Source organism: Carassius carassius, chromosome 9 (assembly GCF_963082965.1).
Source record: "Carassius carassius chromosome 9, fCarCar2.1, whole genome shotgun sequence".
NCBI lineage: Eukaryota > Metazoa > Chordata > Actinopteri > Cypriniformes > Cyprinidae > Carassius > Carassius carassius.
Genome location: NC_081763.1, coordinates 17,334,541 through 17,361,139, shown reverse-complemented (window position 1 = coordinate 17,361,139; position 26,599 = coordinate 17,334,541). Strand labels below are relative to the sequence as shown.

Below are 26,599 nucleotides of genomic sequence, written 5' to 3'. Positions count from 1 at the left end.
TATTAGCGCAACAGATACATTACACACTTAAGAGACCGTTTCCCACATATAGATGAGCCTGGAACAGATGAGTAATTACGTGGCCTGTTACTTCACTTCCCTACTGTTACTTACTCACGTGTGACTCATTTGGAAAGCCTCACAACACGACGGCCTGCTTTCCTGCTGGTTTGAATGGTGCTTGAGACTTCGTCAGGTGCGTGAGGGTTTGCAAACACAGAGAAGCAGCGAGTACGTTCCCCCTTGGGTTGGTCTGTTTATTCATCGGGACTTAATGCATCCAAGTTTAGGATCATTCTGTTTTGGCACCTTTAGATTTCATTTCAAATAAAACGAACCAAATAAAATAAAATGAATCCAAAGAAATACGAAATGGCTAAGGCGTGTGATTCTGAGAAAACTGAGTAAAAGAAATACAGGTGGATGCAAAGAAACAACTCAGAATTAAATAAGCAGTTTTGTCATTATTTGTTTGCTTGGTTTATCACCAAAATATATTATTATAATGATTAATTATAATAATCATTAATAGTAATAAAACCCAAAACAGAAAGAGTACACAAAACATTAATATTTAACTTTTTTTCTTAACATTGCTATTCCCTTTATAATTATCATTATCTTTTAAAACTTAAAGTTTCAAGAGCAGGTTTGCTCTAAATTTATAGCATGCATTTAATCTTTGTATTCGTGAGTCACTTAGCTTCGCTTCTTGTAATATTTCGTACTTTATTTGTCGCTTGCATTTTTGCAAGTATTTATTTAGAGTTCAGCATCCTCTTCTTTTCCTCCCCCCTCCTCCCTTTTTTCATCTTGGCAGTCATTTCTGGAGTCTTTCAGTGAACTCTGACCCCTTTTTGTCGCTCGTGCCAGTGAAGGGGTTTGCATTAGTTTTTCTGTTGTTCGCTCTCATGTCAACTGAATGCGAGAGTAGAGAGAAAAAAAGGAAGCAAACAGGGACTGAGAAAAAGATGAGAAGGTTCTTTTAAAAGAATAAAATTTTGTCTAAGGTTGAACGTCTTTGTCAGTCTCGTATTACAGCAGCTTTGCAGTGAAGATTCTCTGTGATTTCGTCCATCGTCTGGCTACAGTCTCAGTTCAGCGACACTGCGACGAGTCTCTTTTCCAACAGATCATTACCCAACAAACAGCGGTTGCACTTTTTGGCCTCAGAAAAGTCTTGATTATTAAGTTAAATTATTTATAAAATTAATATATACATACATACATACATACATATTGTACTTTTTGTAAGAGATTGCAGACCGGGCTATTTCTTACTGAATACCTTGCTGCAGTTGTTCACAGTTTTTTTTTTTAACTCAAATAACAAATGAACAAATAAATAAATACAATGAATATAGTGAAGAGAGGAAGAAGACTTATGAGGGAGCAGTAGCTTGCTGATCCACATTGACCGAAGGGTGGTGAAATGCTTCTTTAACAAAAACATGTCAAATCAATCCCACAAGCTACAGCTCCTGTGTCACGGGCCAAAATAACCCTTCTGCATACCTTTATAGCCTCTCTCAATTAAAAACCAGCCTCATTTTGTCAATGGCAAAATCATGCATACATGTGTAGTCTTTGATTGAAACGTAAAAAATCACCCTGGTTCCTCCAAATCGTGAAAACGCATGGTACATGAAGTTTGATCTGTAATATTTTGGGCCTCTGCCCCCTCTGCCCTCTGCTAACTGTATAGAGGGAGGTTGTGCCTCATACGGGGGTGGTGCGTCGGTTGGCTGTGTTAGAATGAGATGAGTCTTTCAGGTCCTTCTGGATGCAGTTGTGGACCTGCAGGAAGTTGTGGTCCCTCTCTGAATTGTAGGTGGTTGTAGGAGTGCCGTGGCCACCCTTTAGGGTTTCGCCCCCACGGGTGAGTGTGTACATGGAGATCTCGGTGGAAGGCAGAGCCCCGAAACCCTTCAAGCCCACCGGCGAGGCGTCGCGGGAGTGTGAGGGGTCTGTGGAGCGGGATGAGGAGCGGGAGCGGCGCCGGTAGCGGTACCGGTAGCTGGGGATGCGTGTGATAGCTGAGCCCTGCAGGTAATCTGCGGCCCGTGCTCCCACCCGCAGCTCCCGGTGCCGGTCGATGAACATGTGCACGGCCAGCACACCCACCATTTCAGCCATGATAAAGGACAACGCACCAAAGTAGAAACTCCAGCCATACGAGTAGCTGTTCTTCTTGGAGTCGCTCTTTGAAGGATCCCCCGCATTGGCTGATATGTACACGATCATGCCAATGATGTTACTGAGGCCTGTGGGGAAGAGAGGAGATATTTCAATCCCATACTCTTGAAAGGGTACCGCCGCAGTGACAGCTTAAAAAAAAATAAGAAAAAAAATTCAGGGAGTCCAACACGTCATGTGCCTTTTATAAAAATCCCTTCATTTTCCAATTATTAATTGTTTAATATCCTTAAACAAGATGCAATATCATACATGTTTTAAGTCATATAAAGATACATAAATTGTTTTTAGGAAAACATTCAAATACAATACAGTGTGTCTTAGATTAAACCTCTTAAGTTTATCATCAGACTTTATCTTTGTGTGATCTGCACTGTGGATGAAACTGATGAAATTGCTTAATTTAGCTAAATTGAATAAGAAACAAATATATAATTATAGCAAGGAAATACATATTCACAGCTGATTAATTCTCTATTGACTGGCAAAAAGTTCATTTTAGAGCCTGGATGTAGCTGAGGATGACAGAACCTTACTGTCATCTCTATGCCTTACAAAATAAAGTGTAACTGCCCTCTAAATGGTAAGGTTAACACAGCCAGTTTCACAATACCCTTAACCCCTTAGCAATAAACTAAATGCTGAGTGCTTTAATTTGTCAGAGTGAGCAAGTAAATAAGGAGATTGGAGTGAAGAAGTGAGCTTCTAACAGAGACTAGAGTGGGTGACCTCACAGGAACATGATCTGTGGCTCACTGCTGACTTCAGTCACACTCTGGTGAAGTTGTCTGTGACAGAGTGAAACCACCATGATGGATCACTGGGAAAGTGTGTCAGGGACACCATATTTTTAGAGTTTAATCCCAAATGGCCCCTCTAAGCCTAGCAACAGAACCAGGACTGAAGAGATACAGAGAAAAAGAAATTGACTTGCTAACTGGCTACTGTATAGCACTGAGGCAAAAAAAAGTATTGTTCAAGACTAAGTGTGTCTAAGTGATACTGTGCTGATCTGAGCATCAAGGCCAAAGCTGTTGGTTTCAGAAAATGTTTCTTTTACTGAATTGCACTGCTAAACAGTACTGAGACCCAGTAAGAGAGTTTTATGTTAGTTGACTGAACTGTCACTTAATCCTATTGGATCAGCACATCACCTTAATCAGATTGATCATGTGTATGAATTATGTCTTCCAAACCTAAACATCAGGTATTCTTTTGCACTTAGTTGCAAATTCTGATTGTCAACTCATCACCTTGGTAAAACTGACAGGCTAGATGAGGTTACAAATAATTTGGGGTAGCATGAGTAAGACGGGTTTGAAAATGACAAACTAATTGGTTATTCCAGGTATACCATTATTTTCTGACAATGTTTATGAATTTATCTCGGAGTTTCTGTGTAACTGTATAATTTCCAGCAACTAATGCAAACTTTATCTTTAAAGAAAATGATACAAGTAATTAATTTTTTTTATAAGTAATTAATCCTTTTATTCAGCAGGGGTGCATTAGAATTTAAAAAAGTGACAGTAAAGACATTATAATGTTACAAAAGATTTCTATGTTAAATGCTGTTCTTTTGAGCTTTGTTCATCAAAGAATACTGGAAAAAAATGCTTATAGTTTTTACAAAAATATTAAGCAGCAAAGATTTTCAATGTTTATAGTACTACAAAATGAGCACCATATCATCATATTTGAATGATTTCTAAAAGACCATGTGACGCTGAAGACTGGAGTAATGGCTGCTGGAAATTCAGCTTTGCATCACAGAAATAAATTACATTTTAAAATATATTAAAATAAGAAACTGTAATAATATTTCACAATGTTACTAATCATACATCTATATATTTAAAATAAATATTAAAATTTTACATGTAAATGTACAATTATGAATTAGATTCTAATACCAAGTTTCAATTAATAATAATAATAATAATAATAAAGATTATTAAATGGCAGGCAAGGAGAAATTTGCTGGTAAAATACTGCTCAGAAATGATAATAAATCAGAATGCTTTAGAAATCAGGTGTACAAGGTATTTGTATAGCAAACAACAACAACAACAACAACAACAAAAATCTGGGTCTTACATGTTTACTTGGACTTTTGTATCTCTTCCTTCCTTCATTCCATAGACTCACCTGCAGACACAAAGAGGATTCCTGCACTGAGGATGATATTGTGACGGGACTTGTAGAACTCGCTGGCAGCTATACACAGGCCACCCATGAAGAGCAGGATGACGCTGAGGATGGGGAAGATACTAGATGCTCGTACGGCTCCTACAGATGGAGAGAGAGAGAGAGAGAGAGAGAGAGAGAGAAGGTGGGATGAGTATAAGATGTTTTGAATTCCAGACTGTTACTTGTTGAATGAATCTGTGTAAAAGGCAGTGAGAGAGGGAACGAGATGGATGAAGAAAGCTGTCATTTGTGGTGATTGTAGCAGCTGTTCTCCTCTGAGCACATGGAGTACAGCCAATCAACACTTTTCCAGGAAAGTAAACAACTCCCACACCCTTTAAAATGCTTGTGGAAGAGCAATCCCAGGGCAAGAGTCTCACCAAACACTTGTGTACTCCAAGACTAAACAGGACCAGAGACATTTACAGATGCTGCTATTCACACGCTTTAACAAAATATGTTCCTAGTGAGACTTCAAGAAGAGTTGGCTTCATTCAAGCCATGAAATGACAAGTGAACGTGTTAATGAATGTTTTTAGGACAGACTGCCGAGCCTTCAACTCACCAATTAGTTCTTCAACTCGATGTTTGTGTAGCTTAAAGGGATAGTTCACACAAAAATTATAATTCTGTTATAATTTTCTCATCCTCGTGTCTTTCTAGACCTGTTTTCCTTCTTCTGTGGAATACAAAAGGAGATATTGTTGTAAGCAGAATGTTAATGCAGATCTTTTCCATACATTGAAAGCACAGAGTGACTAGAAGGTGTCAAGCTCCAAATTGACATTTTTATATTTACATTAGGCAAGGTATGCATTTTCATGCTTTCTCATGGGAATTGAATTGAACTCATGACATTGGCATATATCACCATGCTCTGCTATTTCCTAGATGTTTCCTGAGCTACAGGAAAGCTGTAATGAAAAATCCATAAAAGTACCACATATGTACCAATCTTCTTACTTTTCCTTTTTATTATTATTATTATTATTATTATTATTATTTTATTCCAATTCTTATAAAGCTATGCAGTAACCTTGTGTGAGTTTGAAATTACAAACACGATTCATTTGCAATCTTTCCTCTGCTATAGTGCTGACATTTGCAAAAACCAGTAGTGTTTATTGGTGTTTAGGATCAAACATGGTGCAGGCTAATGTTTTACTTGGTAGAAATATTCTTCAAATATCTCCTTTTGTGATCAACATCAGATCATTTTGGAATGACATGGGTGAGATTCTATATATATATATATATATATATATATTTTTTATTTTATTTTAATAATTTTTTGAGTGAACTTTCCCATTAATACTGTCAGTATCATATGACTCATAAATGATGCCTATATTCTGGACTGCGATGTTGGAGGGCCATATTATTATTTCTAGTTTGACATGATTAGAGGAATATTTTTAGTAGCTGCTCAAACTTTGGCCTTTTAACTCGTTTCAAAGCAGGAAAGGCTTTTCCAACTATCCACTTCAAGCCTAAAGTGTATGTTACGTAATTTCATCATGGCATAGTGCACCCATACTGTATGTGTGCAGACAGATTTTTCTATCTATAGAAAGAACAACAACAAACTACTAGGAATGGCAACAACAATAGACACCTGCATTGACACAAGTGCCTAAGAGATTCAGAAAAATTTGAAACTTTCCACGTGTCGAGCGCTTGTGTTCGTGGAGAATGGAGAATGCTTTGAAAGGCTGTACACATACGTTGTTCATGTCAAAATTGAAGTACACTTTAAACTTTACTCTGCTCCCATTATATAGTAGTCTCATCATTTTCTTCTGTGCTTTTCCTAATACCAGTCTTTCTCAATTCTTACTGCTTGCTCATCTCTTACCTCTCCTCCTTAATCTCTCTCTTTTTCTTTTAAAATACTTCACATGGAAAGTTATGCTTTCATCAGGCTAGTTAAATTTTCACCACTCCATCAAGTGTGCAAGCTCAGCAGTTTTTTCTCTCCTGCTTTACTCTGTCTTTCCCAGCTGTGCAGTAAACGCTGATGTGTGGACAGCAGGACAGTACTGTGAACTCTTGCTGGCTAAAGTGGGGACAGAAGTTTCCCCCTGAGAGGGTCATCTGCCCTCCTGTCCTGCCCTCACCTCCACCCTAAAACTACAGCACTTGTGCCATTTGCTGCAGATCACATGAGAAGTCAAAGTCAGCTTCCGCAAAAGTGCTTGTTTCATGGCAAAAACAACTATGCTGCATTACAGCCCTGTTAATTTATGAAAATGTTAACTTTGTAAATGCACTGCGCTAAATGACGATATCTCATTTGCTGCATGTTACTGTAGATAAGGTTACTTGCTGCAGTTCTTCTCTTCCTCTCTGTGAAACCTAAATGAAACTTCACTTCAAGTGATGAACAGCATTTTAATTTTCTTGCACTCTGTTACGTCCTCTCCTAACTGTCACTTTCTCTCTGTTTTTCTCTCTATTCACTCAATCTAGACCCTAATTCTCAGCTATCTTTTCCCTCCATGATGTTCCACTAGTAAAACCATATGAGACCAGGAATTGTACATCTAAATCTGTTTGTGATCACTTCCTTTACTACCAAAGCAAAGGTCCATTCTGAGAATGATTTGTTTGTCACAGCTATGCAAGGGAAAATAGTGAATATGGACAGACTGACAAATTTGGTAGAAGTCAGTGATAGACTTATTTTATATATATATACCTTTTTTTCTGAGTGTGTATATATAAACACACACTCAGAAAAAAGGTACAAAGTGCCATATTTGATATTTCTGATATTACTGCTCTGCTACACTACATTATTTATATTTACAGTTTTCCTGGACAGAAATGTATATTTAACATTGTCATGAGAAACATACAAAAATAATAGAACACAATTGTCATAATAATCATTAAAAACAACAACAACATCAAAAAATATATGTAAAAAAATATGCCCATACAAACACCATAACTCACAGAATATATGATACCTCAGTTAAGAGTTTGGTTTAAAACAATCACTGAAAATGGAACATTACTCAATTTTCGGTCGGTCTGCCTCAGTGGTCTATCAGTACTCATCAATGTCAAAATGTATGACATTGCCAATAGACCAATTTCGATAGTTACAAACAATGATGATGTTTTTGTGGGCGGAGCCTATTAGGCTGCAGAAAATGACAGTTTTAGAGTAGCAGTCTATTCAATCCATGAAATAAAATAATAAAAAAGGTAACTTTGAGTTGATATTTAAAAATTCTGACTTTTTTCCCCTCACATTTCCGAGATTATATCTCACGAGATTATATCTCATCATTCTCTCTTTTCCCCTGGGCCCATAATCATTGATATCCCACACTTATGATTTTTTTCCCTTCGGAATTGACAAACTAGCAATTGTTGAGTTAAATTGAGTTATGAAGTCCGAACTTTGAGATGCAAACGTGTATTTGCAAGAAAAAAGTCAGAATTGTGAGATTAACTAGGTAAATGTTATGTAAATTGTTATAGGTTTAAATAGTATTTTATGCTGTAACTGTAGCTAATACAATATGTCCCCAAATGAACTGCATATGTGAATATTATGTAGACCTGTTGTTTAAATCAAATTCATGCCTTAGAAATAGGGTAATCATAGCAGGTTTCATCCATGGTCTGTCCATAGTCTGTGTTTAACTTCAAATGGTGTCTTTGATGACAGTATTCCATAAAAAGTGATTTGCATTCCCATTCCCGTTGCACAATAATTTTTTTCTGTTATTCCAAGGATTGTACCTGTTTCCCACCACTTGTTACTAGTGCCACCACAATGCACATGCAGCTGCAAGTGAGGTGACTGTGACATCTACTCCAAACTGGTCTATCATGTCAAAGAAGGCTGGTGTTACCGTTTACAGAAGTTGAGTCGAGTGCAGTGCTTCAGTGCTAGACTTTTTTTCTCCCCTCAAATTTCATAATTTAAAATTTAAACAATGCTAGGAGAAACATGATTTATTTAAGTCATAACTGAATTTGATGAGACAAGAAATTATTTTGCATTTGTAAAATATTAGATATACAAATAACAATAGTGAACATCTGCATATTTCATATTACTTCCTAAAATTAGTTATCTTCATACCTTCTAGCTTTTGTACTTTTGGGCACCAGTGACCAGCTTTGTACCTTTTTTAGATTAATATAAATATATTGAGTGTATAAACTTGTGTATAAATACTCTGTAATATTTATTGTAAATTTTACTTCTATGCCAAAATGATGTAATGCTTTTAAATTGCCTTCATTTGGATGCTTAGGCTTAGCAAATATCACTATATGCAATTAACTGTGATTGATTTGATAAACCCATCAGGATATTATTTTATTAATCCAGTTGCATTGATTACAGTTTCAATCAGTTGACAGCATTTGAATTTCATGGCTGGTAAATTTTCTCTATTCCGCTGCCATTGGCAGAAAGGTTAATTTTGGACCCTATCTGCAACTAAATAAAGGTGGATTTTTTTAGATGGATGTCCTTGCGAGTTCTCTTGATCCTGTCTTCCTCTCTTTTTCTCATCCCTCTCTCTGTAGGGTGTAGAGTTGCTGGGAATGGTCTGATTAAATATTAAGGTGTGCTGGGGGCTGACCCCGGTCCTCTTGCCCTCTAACAACCTTCTCGCAAATCTCTCTCTTTCTCTCTTACAAACACACACATTCTCCCCAATCTAACTGATACTTGATACATGACCAGTCACAGCACACCACTCCTCATCCATCAGTTTCATTCACAGAGACACCACAAGGCAAGAGGGAAGGAGGCAGGAAAGGATATAAGAGTGGGAAAGGAATAGATAATAACTTAAATCTATTGTTTGTTAACACAAGCATTTAAAACGACAGGCTTGAAGGGGACAGAAGCGTCCTCAGAGACCAGAATGCTGTGTTGATTTTCATCTGCTGTGAATGAGAGTCTCAGCTATCATTTTCATGCTTTAAGGTGACAGATATTTTCAATAGACAGAATATGCTTTACATAAATACCAGAATACTTATTATAATCTGTAATATGTTCTTAGAGTAAGACATCTGTACAGTCAGTGGCAGGCCGAGATGGACAGGTTGCAGATGTTCCTAGAAATGGAGTGAATCTCGCACACAGACTTCATACATTCTTAATCAGCCCTGTGGACACACGTGGGCACATAGAGACATGCTTTCACTCATAAAAATCTCAGCCGGCACACTCGCAGCTCTGTGACCTTGGCTTTGACCTCTCAGATCAGGCAGCAGCGCTGTATCCCTGGCTTTAGCAGATTCTCCCCGGGCTCCCTGCACTGATCACAGCCGCAGACTCACCAGCCTGAGGGCTTTTCACACAGAGACCGAACATTTGTTGGCAAATTTACACTGCAAACAAGATACTGAATAGATACAATGGGTTTATATACTACATAATGCACAAATATTCATCAGTCATGAAACGTTTTTAGGGGGTTAGTCCATTAAAGAAAAAAGACTGACCAATGAAATATGAGCTTTTGATGTAGAACAGTTGCAACTGACTTTCTGCTAGATTTCATGAACGCTTTGTAAACCTGGTTTCTTTTCAAAGTTTGCTAATATACACTACCAGTCAATAATAATAAAAAAAAAACCTTTTTTTTTTCTTATTCAGCAAGGAGCTAAATTGATCAAAAGTGAAAGTAAAGACTTTACATTGTTACAAAAAAATCTATTGCAAATAAATACTGTTCTCAAATTTCTATTAATCAAATACTGGAAAAATCTATGGATAATAATAAGAAATGTTTCCTGAGCAGCAAATCAGTATATTAGAATGATTTCTGAAGGATCATGTGACACTGGAGTAATTAAGTTTTGCCATTACACAAATAAATTACATTTTAAAATATATTAGAGTTAGAAGTTCTATAAAATTGTAATAACTGATATTACAATATTACAGTTTTTACTGTCAAATAAATGCAGCCTTAGTGAGAATAACTAAGAGTGTTAGAAAAACATTAGAGTGTTAAAAATTATTACCAACCCCAAGCTTTTAAATGGTATATATACAGTATGTGTAAATAATAAATGTACTTGAATTAAAAAATACCAGACAGAGGTGTTTCCTGCAAGTGCTCATGTTCCCCTGCATAGTAAGTGTATATCTGCAGCAATTAAGATAATCAGTTTTCCAGCAATTTATGGAGGTAATCTGACATATTTTTCACAGGTATTAAAAGAATTCCATTAGGCATGTTAATGTTTGCTTTGAAATTCCCTATGCTGAAAGGTGCATGTACATGTTGTATGACAAAATTTATTTTTGCATCAGTGCCACCTTGTTTAAAGGAGTGGATTTCATTACAATTTAGCCCTGTGAATATTTGTTAAATCTTGGTAATGCATATATTTTTTTGTCTGTGATCCACTGCATGTTTCACATTTGTTGTGGCTTTGGCTCCAGTCTGTAATATGTCATCAAGTGCATAGGCTTCTCAGTTTACAGTATGTATGAATATGTGCATTTTCTTTGTCATCTACACTCTGCATGTGAGTCTGTGAGGCTATTGTGAACCGAGGGCTTTAGGATGGAGGTTTCTTGGGGAGCTGGACTGATAATGATGCCCCAGGGTAAGCGTGTCTCTTTCGGCAATCTGCCCAGACTCCCCAGGCATGATACTGGCAAGGAGCACAAGGAAATTTTCACACAAGCCCTGTGTAGCGTTTGAGGGTCTGTCAGGGGCAGAAACACTGCCTGCGGGGTTGTTATTAACATGGTGGAATAGGCAAAGAGAAGAGAGGAGTCAGGGGCAAGTCAAGCCTGAAGCAAAGAAAAGAGAGGAAATGTGTTTTTTGTTAAGCTGTCTTCTATTAGCGCTCTGTGTTGGTGAACTGGGGCTTTTATCAGAGGCTGTTCTCAGTCTCAGAGCTGCTATTGCTTAAGTTAAATTACCAGTCCATTTTCTTTAATTTATGCTTTTCAAAGAGGTCACTGTAAAAATGAATCGACACTTATAAAAAAAGTACTGGGCCTGTGTGCTATTAGAAAATACCACGGTGACCATCTATCTGCCTGTCCACCTGTCTAATAAACCTTCAATCCAGCCTCAATTTTTTTTTTTTTACTTTCAAACAAGGATTTCAAATACAATTTATTTTCAATTCAGTTTCAATTTCATTTCAGTTAAATTCCGAATGTCACATAACAGTCTAATAAAATGTGTTTTTTGTAAAGTAGCCCTTTTTCAAAAAGACAACCCTCATGCTTTCAGCAGTGACACTGTAGGGCACAGTGTATGGAGAATGTCTGGTCACTCCCAGAGTCTCTGCCACAGTTAAAAATGTCCCGGGCCAAATTACAGTAGCACTCTCACCTCTTGCCCTGCTAATGGCTAGTGAGGATGAGAGGGTGTGAACAGAAGTTCTTGTCCCATATCAGTCAAGAGAGGGAGATCTGATCAGAGACATGACTAACACATGATGATGAGCGGCTTTTTAAGCACAGGACTTCAGGTTTAACTTTCTGTTTTGAAAGCTATTTGATAACATTCCCATTCATATCAAGGTCTGATAGTTTACAAGGGTAAACTGGGCTATGCTGAACAATCAAACTTTTATCCCTTGAATGCAGCTTAACCGGCCAGCTCACGGATATGATTTCATAATGCTGCACGTATGAAATATGTGTCCAACTGCTTGAGCTGCTACACATGGGGCATATACAGTGCTCTCTCACACTCACATGAATGCACACACTTTATTCTTGACAGTGGCTGTCTTTGAATTTTCATTATGTCCGTTGCTCTCGGTCTTTCCTTCACTCTCTCTCTCATGCTCATTGACAGCATTGTGGAAGAAAATTAGCATTCACACTTAATCAGCCTCCCACAGGCTTGAATGTGCTGATGTGCAGGCAAGGTCATGCTAATCAGGTGCTTTAGCTTGCAGGCACATTGACTGAATACTACAAACGCTTATTAATCCACCCCTGCCCCAGCATCTTGCCCTCTCACCACAAACACACACACACACACACACATACACATTGCAGCGCTATCGTCACCCATCTACCTATTAACGATGAGCAAAATGACATATTTTTCAAAACTAGTCTGTGGGTTGTCTAAAAACTAGTTAATGAATCAGTCTTAAGGCAGCACTCTATAATTAGGTAGATTTTGGGTTCATCTGAACCTAAATGGGCCTGAATGGTTTGCATTCAGTAGCATCTAGAAAGGTTACAGTAGAAGGGAACATAAAGCATGGATTTTGTGACTGGATTTTAAAAGGACTGTTTTTAACTTGAAATAGCCTGCAACGTCTGTGGCATGACACTCAAAAACAAAAACAAACAAACAAAAAATGTTAAGATTTGTTTGCTTGCACATTTAGAGAAGCTAAGATAGATGAGTCATGTTGGTTGTATACTTAGTCTATTTTGATATTATTTTGATATTTAAGATGTGCTGCTTTTAATGTGCATATTGTGCTTTTGCTTTTATGTACTTTGCACATAAAACTCTTTAAATCTTTCAGTTAATGTGAAATATATTAAATTTCCTGCACCAATCCAACCCAACATTTTCAGTCTCTTTATAGTTCTACTATATATATATATATATATATATATATATATATATATTTATATATTATATATATATTATATATATATATTTATATATTATATATATATTATATATATATATATAATATATATATATATATATATATATATATATATATATATATATATATATATATATATATATATATATATATATTTATATGCTGTCACGATATTCGATTTTTCATATCACGGTTATTGTGTCCATAAGAATTCACAATATCGATATATTGTGATATCTATAGAAACCTTGGGTTTTAGTTTATATATATTTATATATATTTATATATATATATATATATATATATATATATATATATATATATACAGTACAGACCAAAAGTTTGGGCACACCTTCTCATTCAAAGAGTTTTCTTTATTTTCATGACTATGAAAATTGTAGATTCACACTGAAGGCATCAAAACTATGAATTAACACATGTGGAATTATATACATAACAAAAAAGTGTGAAACAACTGAAAATATGTCATATTCTAGGTTCTTCAAAGTAGCCACCTTTTGCTTTGATTACTGCTTTACACACTCTTGGCATTCTCTTGATGAGCTTCAAGAGGTAGTCACCTGAAATGGTCTTCCAACAGTCTTGAAGGAGTTCCCCGAGAGATGCTTAGCACTTGTTGGCCTTTTTGCCTTCACTCTGCGGTCCAGCTCACCCCTAAACCATCTCGATTGGGTTCAGGTCCAGTGACTGTGGAGGCCAGGTCATCTGGCGCAGCACCCCATCACTCTCCTTCTTGGTCAAAAAGCCCTTGATGCCTTCAGTGTGACTCTACAATTTTCATAGTCATGAAAATAAAGAAAACTCTTTGAATGAGAATGTGTGTCCAAACTTTTGGTCTGTACTGTATATAGAAAAAAATCTCTTGTCATTGAAAGTGCAATTTGTCTCAACACAGCTTAAGCTCTTGTCACAATTATTTCTGAGTAAGTGCGAATAGACACAATCACACTGACAGTACTTGTGCATTAAAGGAGTCCACACTTCAGTTCATTTTAAGCAAGCGGTGAGAATTGCTTTCAAGAAAGCACAATTATAGTGAAAACCCTTTAGGAACTATCTCAATTATGAGCTTGCAAGACAGCCCACTACACACTGCACATGAGGGTAAAAGCTCCAGAAGCTGGTCCACAATCTACTGGTCCCTGCCAGTAGTACCAAAAATATCAATAAATGCTATTAAAATGTGCTTCATGCATGGTCATTTTCAGGAAACTGTGCTCCATGCAAATATAATTAATTGTATTTTCAACTTTCACGTTACTGGATAAATTTGACTGTTTGGTAATGTTCTCAAAATAATTTTACAAAATAATTTAAAATAATAAAATGTATGTTATTTTCAGACACAAATTTTCAGCAAAATACCAGAGTTTGATTTGATGCATTGTCAGTGACATTAACAATAAAATATTTTGGAAGCAGTTTCTTCTTCCTTTTGAAAGCCTATTTATGTTGTCATATGGTAGCTATATTATATTATTTGCATTTAGCATTATTTTCCCCCAGCTATTCTATGAAAACAGAGCTGTGATCCATGTTTGGGTCACAAGCCACCAGCTGAGAACCACTAAGAAGTAGTTTGTATGTGAATACAGGTCTTCAGTTTAAGCTGTACTTGTAGTTTAAATAATTTAAACATGCTTTTATGGGTTTTGCTACTACTGGTACAATAGTGCCTTTTGTACGGTGTCCGCGAGAGCTCAATTCACTGCAACTGCAGAAAACACATGGAAATTAAAAAAAAGCCCAAGCAAATTAAGAAAACATCTTCATCAGTTTGACAGCACATGGGCTGCAAATACTCGCAACACAATCAAATACAAAAACACACTGCAAATGCTCACAACACAACCAAATACAGAAACGCAAGTACAGACCACAACGGGAGAGGACCCCAACAAAATGAAAATTAACCTTGTTTTTTTTTTATTAATTACCATTTGTATAACCACAGTTGTATAACAATAGTAACCTTTTTTTTTTTTACATAATAAATGTATTTATTAATTAATTTTAATAGTAAAACAATATGGTTAATTTTTGTAAGGGAAGTTGTAAAGTTAGCCAGCTTACATGCTTTCACAGTTACAGTAATTGTGTATTTCTCAGCTTATTTAGGCAAATAATAATAATAAATAATAAAAGAAGCAAAGGAATCTTATGATCAGGATGTTAAAATAAACACTCACCTTTCAGAGCAAACAATTACTAAATAGGTCCCAGCCATGTTCATCACTTTGCAGTTCTCTAAAACATTTCCAGTGTGGTCTGTGCCGATGTGATTTGAAGCACGTTTCTTTATTTGTTTGCGTTGTGAGCATTTGCAGCATGTGTGTTGTCAAATTGTTGAAGATGTTTTCATAATTTGCAGGTGTTTTTTCTATTTGCATGTGTTTTTTCATTTCAACGCATTGCGTTTCTTTATTTGGTTGTGCGGTGAATATTTGCAGTAGGTTTCTTTATTTGTTTGTGTTGTAAGCATTTGCAGCGCGTGTGTTGTCAAATTGATGAAGATTTTCTATATGGATGTGTTTTTTAATTTGCAATGCGTTGAGCTCTCTCAGTCACCATACTTTTTTTTCTCTCTTCATGCATATGGTGACTGTGAATCACAGTAGACTTCCCCTACATACTTTTATGGTGAAATTGCTCCTCTTTTGTCAACCATGTTTATTTTGACCATGAGCAATGCACTGTCACTTTAATTCAGCATAAACAGGCCAGCAAAAATAGACTGCACTGAAAAAATGTGCTGCTCACATGGCTAGTGTGAAACGGGCCCTAAAGAACTTTTTTCTTCTTCTCATTACTAGCCTAGAATTCATTCAATTAATATATAAACTTGGAATTACTTTAAGTCCCTGTCACAATCATATCCTGTGTGTTTACCTCTTTCAGTTACAATAAAGTGTTTTATCTGTCCATCCAAGACCTTTACATATCTGCTTATGATTTACAACACCAATATCATTTCAAATTGCTCACTATACATAATTTAAGTCTCCTTTACAAAACCAGTTTTTTCACCTGTTTCCATTGAGCTCCACTGATCTGTATCACAATATGCAGGATTGTCCTATATTTCACCCCTCTCAAGCTTAGTGAGCGGCTACTGTACAGTATGGCGAGCGTGATTTCACCAAGTACAACATGTTCCTGGATCAACATCCTTGTTGAACCTGGAACAACATTCCAATCAACCAATCAGAATTGAGATGTAACTTTTCAGAAAATATCTGTTTTAGGCTTGAAACCAGGATTAGGTGCTTCAACAACCTTGTTAATCAGCTATAATTTCCCTCTGATTTTAGGAATGAATTATGGGTAGGGTTAGGTTTAGGGGTAGGGATTGGGTTAAATCTGTATTTTTGGACAGTAATGTTGATCCAGGATCATCAAAAGATGCTGTTCCAGGAACAGGTCTTGCTTAGCAAAATCACAGCAACCTGTACAGTACACAGTGATGTAATTCACATGAACTACAGGACAACTGTGGTCTAAATATATCAATAATGCAGAGCATGACCTTTGCTATTATGATCGTGGGCCATTCGGCTGGGTGTGTGGCCTCTCTATAGGCTAAGCGATGTCATATCAGGTGACACAGTTAGTGGCCTGGACTCTCATTTGTGTGTTTGTGTGTATGTGCTTTATCCCTACTGCCTCAGGCTTCAGTGGCATGTGACCCACCCCCTGCCAGCCCTATGATGGATTGTCATGTTTGGAGTAAGAAAATGAGAGAGAGAGATAGTGACTGGAAGAGAGAGTGGCTGAACAAGAGGTGGCGAGGGACTGATGATTCACTAAATCCCCGCTTGTCCCAGCAATCAGGCTATACGCTGTGATGCCAGACGGTGTCTTGCTCTTTTATTGCTGTCTACTATCGCATCAGTCCACCCTCTGCCTTGAGCTAACCTCCTGCAGCCTCTGCACATGCAAACCCGTTGCTGTTCGGCCAGCCTCATTGATTTTATCGGCCAGCGTTTCGGAATGTGTGCATCTGTGTGTGTGTGTGTGTGTCATCCATTCACAGCCAGTTTTGGCCACCCCGCGTGCCCGTGAGGGCAAGAGCCGTACAGACACTGATACTCCAGAGCACCTGGTTATAGTCGACATGTAGTTCAGAGCTCACCATCTATGACAACTACAAAACACTTTGTTTCTGAAACTTGCAAACTCTTTGTCTTTATGAAATGTTTGTGTCTCTTTTGTGAACTTCTGTAGTGTACTGCTGTTGTGATACATTGAAATATTTCAGTCAGTGAATTTTAATGCAGAAGTGTCATTCTCATTCAAACTGCTGATACATGGCTTTGAATATATACATATAATTCTTGCATTCTGTCTTTGTTTAAGTCAGAGCAGGTGTTTTCAAACTTTAAAACAGTTTATCTGAGATGAACACACACACACACACACACACACACACACACACACACACACACACACACACACACACACACACACACACACACACACTACAGTTCAGAACTCAGTTCAGGGGTTGGGAACATTTTTAAATGTTTTTGAAAAGTCTTCTATGCTCACCAAGGCTACACTGTAAAAAAAAGAAAAAAAAGAATTATATATATATATACGTATTAAATTTGCGTGTTACATCGGGTAGACCTAAAAATATATTTTACATTTTAAAAAAAAAATCATTACACACTGGTCAGGGTCAGTGTTTGTTAATAGTGTATTTTAAAAGCGAATTGCTAATGTTGTGGCTCCCATTAGCTGGATGAAGGCAAAACAAAATTGCAGTGATAAAGAGGAAAGGAACAAATAAAGGGCATAATAATAATAAAAATACATGTGAAATGAATTCAGCTATTATCTCTTTTATCGTTTTTACCCTTATTGTCCCAACGTCTTTCTCTTCCAACATATTCCTTCTACCAGCTGGGTCTCTTTTTAAAATTTCTCTCTATCTCATTCTCTCAGTCCCTCTTATTCCTGCTTTTTCATCCTCCCCTCCCCCTCTCCCAGCGTTGTTTCGACCTCAGTAGCTCTGTGGAAGATTTCAACTCTGACACGGCATGATCTCAAAACCCACTGACGCTTCAGAATGCTTCAGCACTCTTATATAACTGTGTGTGGATGTGTGAACTGCCTGATTCAACCCGTGATCACTCCAGCAAAGAGAAGCCTTCCACTGATAGGGCCTGTGTGAATGTGTGTGCATGCATGTGTGTTTGTGCATGCAGATAATGTGCTGTTACTACTTCACATCTATTTCTTTTCATATATAACCCTCTGTGAGCGAATGCCTTTGGGTGCTTGAGAATCAGCGTGCAATTTCCTTTATAATCGAATGTGCATGAATCCATACAGTAATTTTGCATGCAAGTATGCAAATGTTTGGGTCTAAAAATACAGGCATGAATATACATACCCTTTTATGTGCAGTTGTTAGAACGGATGTAAATGCTGACCTGTTTTTATTTCCCCTGGTTTTTCCTGTATCTTCATTAGAGTGGTGTGTATTTCCAATATACGTCAATTCTTTGGTGTATCTCTGAACTGTATGACGCTCTCTATGACATCTCTTATGTGTCACTTCCGAGCGCCAACCTCCCGCTCTCTCTCGTGAGGCCAATAAGGAAGTGACTAAAACTGCAATTCATCGACTGGCCGCTTGAGGCTGGCTGCAAAAGGGAGTCAGTCCCATAGACTCCCCATGTTAAAATGCCCAACTTTACAGCAGGAAAAAACATGTTTACAGCCTGGTTCAAAAAAAGATTTTGGTCTAAATAGCTAATTTTGTGAAAACTGTGAGTGGGGTGAATTTTTTTATAACTCATCCGTTTAAATTATATTAAGACTTAAAGTTCTGCATAATTAAGGGCGTGGCCACTTGAGTGACAGGGAGATTGCCGCTGCTGACACTGCCGTCGCGCTAGGTGGGCGTGGCTACAGCAACTAGCTCCCGCCTTTTTGCCCATTTTTGATTGTCCGGGAGAGTCGCGCGGTGACGCGCTGCCAAGATGGCGATGGCCCGCTCTATACACTTTAGGCTTCAAAAACTCTCTTCAGTAGTCTACGGGTGACGTCACGGACACTACGTCTATATTTTTATACAGTCTATGGTCACTTCACTAATGTGGCTCCTCGGTCGAGGCTCAGATTTCTTACATAACTGTTTTACTGGTGGTGGAGATGAGAGCATCAAAACCACAGTGTCTACTAAAGCATGATACTAGCATATATGTGAGGTGCATATAAACCACTCCTATTCAGAATTAGTCTGAAAGCTCCAGCCTTTCTTTGTATATTTGCTCATAGGCGTACTGTAGATCCCCAAATGTATGCAAGAGGGGGTTTTGTTGACAAGACTTTTATATGAGATGGCGTTCTCCCCCTCAAAGGCATATTCCTTTTTCTCTATTGGCTGACGCAACTTTTTATGGATACTTGCTTTGGTGCATGATTAGAAATGACAGAAAATCACTTAAACTTGAATTCTGGCTGAATTGTATAGTACTCTTACTATGTCTGCCATTGTGTCTTGTACTACAAATATTGTTGGAGCTTATGACAAATTGTTTGTTATGTTTCTCATTTGTAAGTCACTTTGAATAAAAGTGTCTACTAAATGTAAGTGTAAATATTGCAGAATCAAGAATAGTAATGTGCTATTCCGAATTCAGCCATAAACCCTATTCGCATGGGATTAGTATTATCTTGGGACCTTGTGTGACTTTGAAATTACCCCCCCACATCTGAATTTCATGTGGTGCATTCGCACAGGACAAGCGAAGCCTGTGATTTTACTCGATTTTACTGACTTATCTCCCGGATACCCAGATGTCAAGGCTTTAAGAGTCCGTTCTATGTTCCCGTTAGATGGATTGAAAAAATAAACTAATATAGCCTCGTGCGCTGTGTCATTTACTTTTCACCAGGTTTAAATGATATCTCAAGCTTTATGCTTGATTTATTTGTAATACATGAACCTAAAAACCTTTTCAGCTTTCTCTTTCTGCAAGTTGTATGGTGTAGCGATATGACAGCACCCAAAATACTATCAAACGCTACAATGCAGCTCCATTCTTCGCGAAAGATGGATAAAAATATATACAAAAACTGGCCAAATCACAGAGATATCGATTCGCATGGGACTAATATTATCACAGGACCTCTGTGTTCGGTGAAAAATGGTAGGTCATTTGCGGGGGAATTTTTACTTTACAAATTACAGACATGGCCGATTTGCACGGGATTAAAATCACAGACAACCTCCGCAATTACAAATGACTGGAGGTCACCAGGTAATACTAATCCCGTGGGAATAGGGCTTTAGACTTAAACATGAGAAAAAGTTAACTATTAATGTCTTTTAAATTACATATATTATATTGCAAAAGCTAAAAATTACCTAATTAAACATTTCCCTTTGTGTTTTCAGTTAGAAAAGTTAAGGTAGCAAGTTAACAGCTTATAGTCTATGTGTGTAGCACAGTGCTAACTGATTAAAAAAAGAGGGAAGAGGAAAGGATTTTACATGACACTGTTAAATGAAATCTTTCGAATATCTGCATTGTGTTACAACATATCCATAAACATCAGAATTGGGATTCAATTTCACATATACACTATCATTCAGAAGTTTGATGTCAGTGCTTTTGTTTTTTATTATAACTCTATTATAACAAGCAAATATCATTAATGTTGCACTTGTGTGTTGTGCTGCATATTCAGCTGTATTTACTCAGTGCAACTTCTAACATCCAAGTGAAAGATAGAACACCAACATGTCAGAAAAACAAAAAACAAAACAGAATCACTGAGTTGGAAAAAAGATCACCCCTTGTGTCAGTATTTGTTGAAATACTGGGATATGTCTCTACTATCTTTACACATCTAGACTGCTTTATTTGCTCACTCTTCTTTGCAGAACTGCTCAAATTCAGGTAAATTTGATGAGCGTTTGTGGACCGCAGTCTCCCACAGATTTTCTATTAGAGTTTGAGTCTGGGCTATGACTAGGTCATGCAAGGACATTCACCTTTTCTCCTTCGACCACTGTGTGATCTGTTTTGCTGTGTGCTTTGGCTCTTTGTCATGTTGGAAGTTAAACCTTCTTCCCATTGACAACTTTCTGGCAGATTTAGCAGATTCAGTCATGTCTGCACATGGTCTTTCTTGAGGAGTGGCTTTTTTCATTCAATCCTCACATACAAGCCACATTTATGGAGAATTTGTGATGTTGTCATATGCACACATTGATAAAGCCTTTGAAAATTTTTTGTATCCATCTCCTGACTTGTGCCTATCCACTACTTTATCCTGGAGATCTTTTGTCAGTCTCTTGCCACCCATAGTTGATTGTTTGCTTCAGTTGCACTACCAAGGACTGAAATGCTCCAGGAAAACTCTTTTCATGCTGTGCTGATCAAAATGAACACAGATGATCACAGTTGAGAGTCAAATGGCTTTGTGTGCCATTGAGAATGTGATTAGCTACACCTGATTGAGTTTACAAGTCATTTTTAGGAGCTGATCCTTTTTCTAACTCAGTGATTCTGTTTTTTTATTTTTTTTATGACATGTTGGTGTTATATCTTTCACTTGCATGTTCTAAGTTGTACTGGGTAAATACAGCTGGATAAAACAAAAACTGTTAAAACTGTTATTTATTTATTTATTTATTTATTGATGCATGACATCCCATTGAAACCTATGTGACTCTATCTGCTCACTCCTCAGATCTCCCATCACTCTAATTTAACCTGGAACACAGTTGGTGACCAAGGTATTACAGAACAGATGTCTGAGAGGATAAGACATGCAAGGAGAAGAGAAGTAGGAAGAAGAGGAGAAAAGCTGACCTATATAAGAAAGAGGCTGAAATATTTATGGAAGTGAATGTCCTAATTTACAAGCCACTGGGAGCGTTTTGGCCTATTCGTCCAATCGCAGCTCAGGAAAAGGACAAACACACATTCATTCATATATGTGCGCACACACTTAAATTGTGAGGTTTGCGGTAGTTCTATGACCTGGCTAGTCTACTAGTCCCAGTGTTGGACCCTTTCTCTGGGTGTCATTCTCTGAGCAGTTTGAACTTGTTACTATAGCCGTCTTTACTGCTGCATATGCGAGTGCTCAAAGCATCAAGACCCACTGGCAAGGCTTTATCTGTGGAGTTTGCACGCAATGTAACCAGCTCAGCACCCACCTAGCAGCCCAAATTGTGAGAAACACTTGAACAGCTCCGACTCAGTCGTTCAGACTGAGGCCTGGGTGCTCAGAAATCAAATGCATCATAATGACAGTGCCAATTAACAATGAACCGCTATGGGGTCAGTGCTGCCACATAACTGCATAACCTTCGCTGTTTAACCATGTGAGATATAATCACAGACTCAGTGAATAGTCTATTACAGCAGGTCAGCCACCTGTTTGGGGTGATGCAAGAAGCTTCAGTACTGAAGAAGTGTCTGTACTGGGATAATTGTACGGTCTTTTATCTGATATCATCAGTAGTTTAAATGGTTCTGACGGTGGGCAAATGCTTTGAAGGATAAGCCTGATTCCTTAGCTATGATTCTAAGACTTTTGGCTGAACATATTACTGATAAATGTTAAAGTCTGAGTTGATTCAATCTCTTTAACATCTCAAATATTTATCCTAAACAGAAATTAGGTTACTTTAAGATTGAATGGAGTTTTAGCTTGAGTCTCTTGCTTCTCAAACTTGTCTCCCGAGACAAAATCTCTAAAAATCTCACAATGGTCTCCTTTAAAGCTTTAAAAGAGATCTCAAAAACATCACTTTTGGCACTTTTTTCACTGCGTGGTGCGACTTGGCTCAGTACGGTATGGCACAGCATGGCTCGACTTGGCTAGTTTTTCGTTTCCACTGCTGTTTAGTACCGCATTAGAGTGGGCGGGATTAGTCATATGTCTTTACAGTTGCACTGCCTCTTTTTCAAAACTTTTTCATTCCCCATCGCCCTATTAAGCTCTCACTGGATCCGCTCCTCTGCTATCAACGAGAGGAATGTCTGTACTTTCTCAACAGACAACGACAGCCATTTTCAGGTTGTTAAAAAAGGTGCGCTCTTCAAAAGAGTTGCGTTCGATCCTGCTGGCTGTGCTGATTTAAACCTAGTGGTTCTTTTGTGTCTTTGTTGCAAGTTCAGTGACGTAGGTAGTGATGATTCTTTCCGGCCAATCCGTGATCAGAAGCAGAAATGCAAACTGAGCTGAGTCGTGCCGTGCCAAACCAAGTCATATGACGCAGTGAAAAAGCACCATTGGAACCTCAAACGAGGTGGTAACTAAAAAAAGTACCAGGTACTGTACCCAGTGGAAAACCCCCAAAGGTGAACCGTACCGAACCGTACCGGTAGACTATTATTTATTTTCATGCTGCTAAGAGGACCGACATATCCACCTTTTTCTTGTCGTAAAAATGGATATGGGTCTGGCTTCCGGTCTTATCTGCGTCCACTCCGTCCAGCTAGTTAGCTGAACAAAACAGTTAGTTTTGCTGCTTGATATTGAAAGTTGGTGTGTCTTATCATATTATTTTAATTAGGTCTGGTAATTTAACGTGTTAATTCGATTAATTAATTATGGAGAAAAATAACGTGTTAAAATTATTAACGCACTTGCCCCGTCCCAGACCTATGTGGATCATCTGCCATTTCATACAGTCGATTGATGACTAACATGAGGCAGGACAACAACTTACTGCGTGATAGAGCCTAGAAAATGTCCCTAAAATTCAAGATATGGGGCAAAACACCAGTTTGAAATTGTGTCATAACCGAGCATCACACGGCGGAATTTCATTTCTTAATGCACGTTTTGAACGAATTTGGTGATCCTTTTTGTGTGTTGAACCATTGGCAGTTTGGCGTTTTCTTTGAAGTGGCGCTGCACAGACCGATCGGTGTATGACATCAAATTACCACGAGAGCGATTCAAAAGCACAAGGAGTTGTCTGCTCTGCTTGCGGTACTTTGATGTCACACATCGATCGGTCTGATGGTGATGACCTGCTTCAAGTTGACCAAGCCTAATGATTCAATGAACCATTCATAAAGAACCATTTACTTCACTCCTGAATGAATCAGGCATTTGAACGAATCAAATGAATTAATAAATGACTCTATGACTTAATCAATAAGACATTTAACACCACCTACTGGCAGTTTTAGTTTATTATTTAGAGTATCATTTCATTAAAGAAATAATTTTATATGTTCATAGGAATAATAATAAAATTAAGAAAATAAATGATTAAAGTTATAGTTCACCAAACCAAAAATTACAGTTCTGTCATCATTTACTCACATGGTCCAAAAAAGTATGTAATACATTTTATCAAACAAAATATTTCTTGATGAACCTACTTTTTGTAATCTCTGTTTGATGCTTTGCACAACAATGACTTTAAATGATCTTTTCAGAGTAATTTCTCCAAATTTGATGTGCGATTAATTAGATTAATTAATCACCACATCATGTAATTAATTAGATAAAACATTTGTTTTTGCCCGAATTTTAATATATGATCTTAATGATGAGCACACTGGTTTGTAGTGCAAACCGTTCTACTGTTTACTGCATGTTGTTATTCTCCTCGTTATTTACCTAGAGCGACTAATGAACCGGAAGTTTTACCCATAGGCTTACTTCCACATTGAAGAAAAAAGTGGATATGTTTTATTTAAAAATCGAGGAATTATTATCATGATGCATTGTCATTTTTTTTGTCTTCATTATTGTTTCGCAGTCATTTCACTGATGACATTAACACAGCTGCAGTAAGTTTTTAAGCAATCCATTTTTTTCCTTCGCAATGGTTTCAGAATCTTTAATTACTGTTGATTGTTACCTTGTTGTATCTGGTCAATTCAGGCCTTTGTATTGATGACAGTAACTGATAGTCCTGCTTGTGAGTTTAGGACTGATGCATGTGACTTGTTTGACACTCACTTCCCGGTTCTGCTTGCGCAGACGAAAAAAGAGTGGAAATCAATGCTATGTGTTTATGAGAGAGCCAGTGTACTGTAATCAGGCCTAGTTGAGCTGTACTGTACGAGCTAGAGAGTCTGCCGCTGTCTAAACAGAGAGAGGAAACATTCACACCCTCCCGCAGAGACAACAGACCATCCTTACACAGCTGAACAGTGTGAGAAAACCAAAGATAGGTTGAACAAAGTAAAGACTAGGGGATTACTTTAAATACAGCTCTGTTGTATTCATTTAGTGTAAGAGTTTTTTTTAAATTCCTTTATTCTTTTTGCTTTTTTTTTTTGAGAAAATCTGCTGAATTTTCTAAAAAGAATTTATAGTAAACATTGTAAAATGTGTATAAAATCTCATTCTTATTCTTATTTCATATTTTTAATTATTAATACAATACTTATATTACATTTTCAAGCACTAAACATAAACAGCACTACATTTTTATTGGTAGTTAAAATCTAAAAATACCCACAATATTTAGTATTTTTAATTATTATTAAAATTTGTATATTTGATGTTTTACATAAAAAAGTAAAGAATAACTATTCATTTAAACAGTGGTTAGAGTATTACATTTTAGATTTGTAACTGATAGCTAAAACAATCCACAATATCATTATTTTTTATATTTTAATAATTGATTGCATTTTTAATTAAAGATTAAATTGCAATGTCATGGTTTTCACAGAAACATGACTACACAGAGATGGACCCAATAATGCTATTGAGCTAGCCAGACGCTACACGCTCCGGGCAGATAGTACAGCACATGACTCCGGCAAGACCAGAGGCGGCAGATTGTGCGTTTATGTCAACAAAGCTTGCTAACCTAGAGTTTCTCTTGGTTAAGTGTAGACCTGTTTATCTGCCGCGGGAGTTCACTTCCACCATTATTACTGCGGGCTAACCTGAGAAGCTGCAACAAAAAGGCCAAGTACTGCTACAAGCTAAAAGTAGAGGAACACTTTTCCAACTTTAATATCGATGCATATGGCAGAGCATCCAGGTCATAAATGACTACAAGTCAAGCAACTCCACTCCAACGGTCTCAGACGTCTCCTTCCTTAACAGGCTAAATTACTTTTATGCTCGCTTCAACAGTGACAGCAAGGAGAGGGCCACCAATATCACACTCTCAGCAGACCACCAACCCCTAAAAAACACCTTCACAGATGTCTACACTGCATTGAGCCGGAACAACGCATGCAAGGCTGCTGGCCTCGACGGCATTCCTGAGTGTGAAAAATGTATTTGTGACATGATGCAACAGTGCTCACATCCAATATAGATATGTTAGGAAAAGAAAGGCAATTCAAAGACTATTTTTCCCAACTTACACTACACAGTGTATTGTAATCTTGTAATGTCATCTGTATGGTTCTGTTGATGAAGTTATCCTGTGTTTGCCTCTAGTATTTCCCCTCCTTTTACTGGCGTGTATCAGTGGGTGGAGCTAAAGAGGCAGTGATGCAGAAGCAGGCTCTTCTCCTGTGGAGGTGGAGCTTAGCCACACTATCATGTTATAATGTGGCACATTTCAAAATGTTTTCTGAGCTTGGTTTCAATAAAAGCTGCTTTTAAACTAATGAGAAAGTTTTGAGTTTCGAAA

General features: G+C 37.5%; 1 protein-coding gene across 1 annotated transcript in view; it reads right to left on the bottom strand.

The window, feature by feature from the left end:
* Positions 1-1,226: 1,226 nt before the first annotated feature.
* Positions 1,227-26,599, bottom strand: part of LOC132149107 (voltage-dependent calcium channel gamma-2 subunit-like) — a 77,500-nt gene continuing 52,127 nt past the window's right edge. Inside the window, exons 3-4 of the mRNA XM_059558050.1 lie at positions 4,345-4,485; positions 1,227-2,264 (exon numbers count right to left, since the gene is read on the bottom strand). Coding sequence (XP_059414033.1) covers positions 1,720-2,264; positions 4,345-4,485 — 686 coding nt within the window. The 3' untranslated portion in view covers positions 1,227-1,719. The remainder of the gene's footprint in view (positions 2,265-4,344; positions 4,486-26,599) is intronic.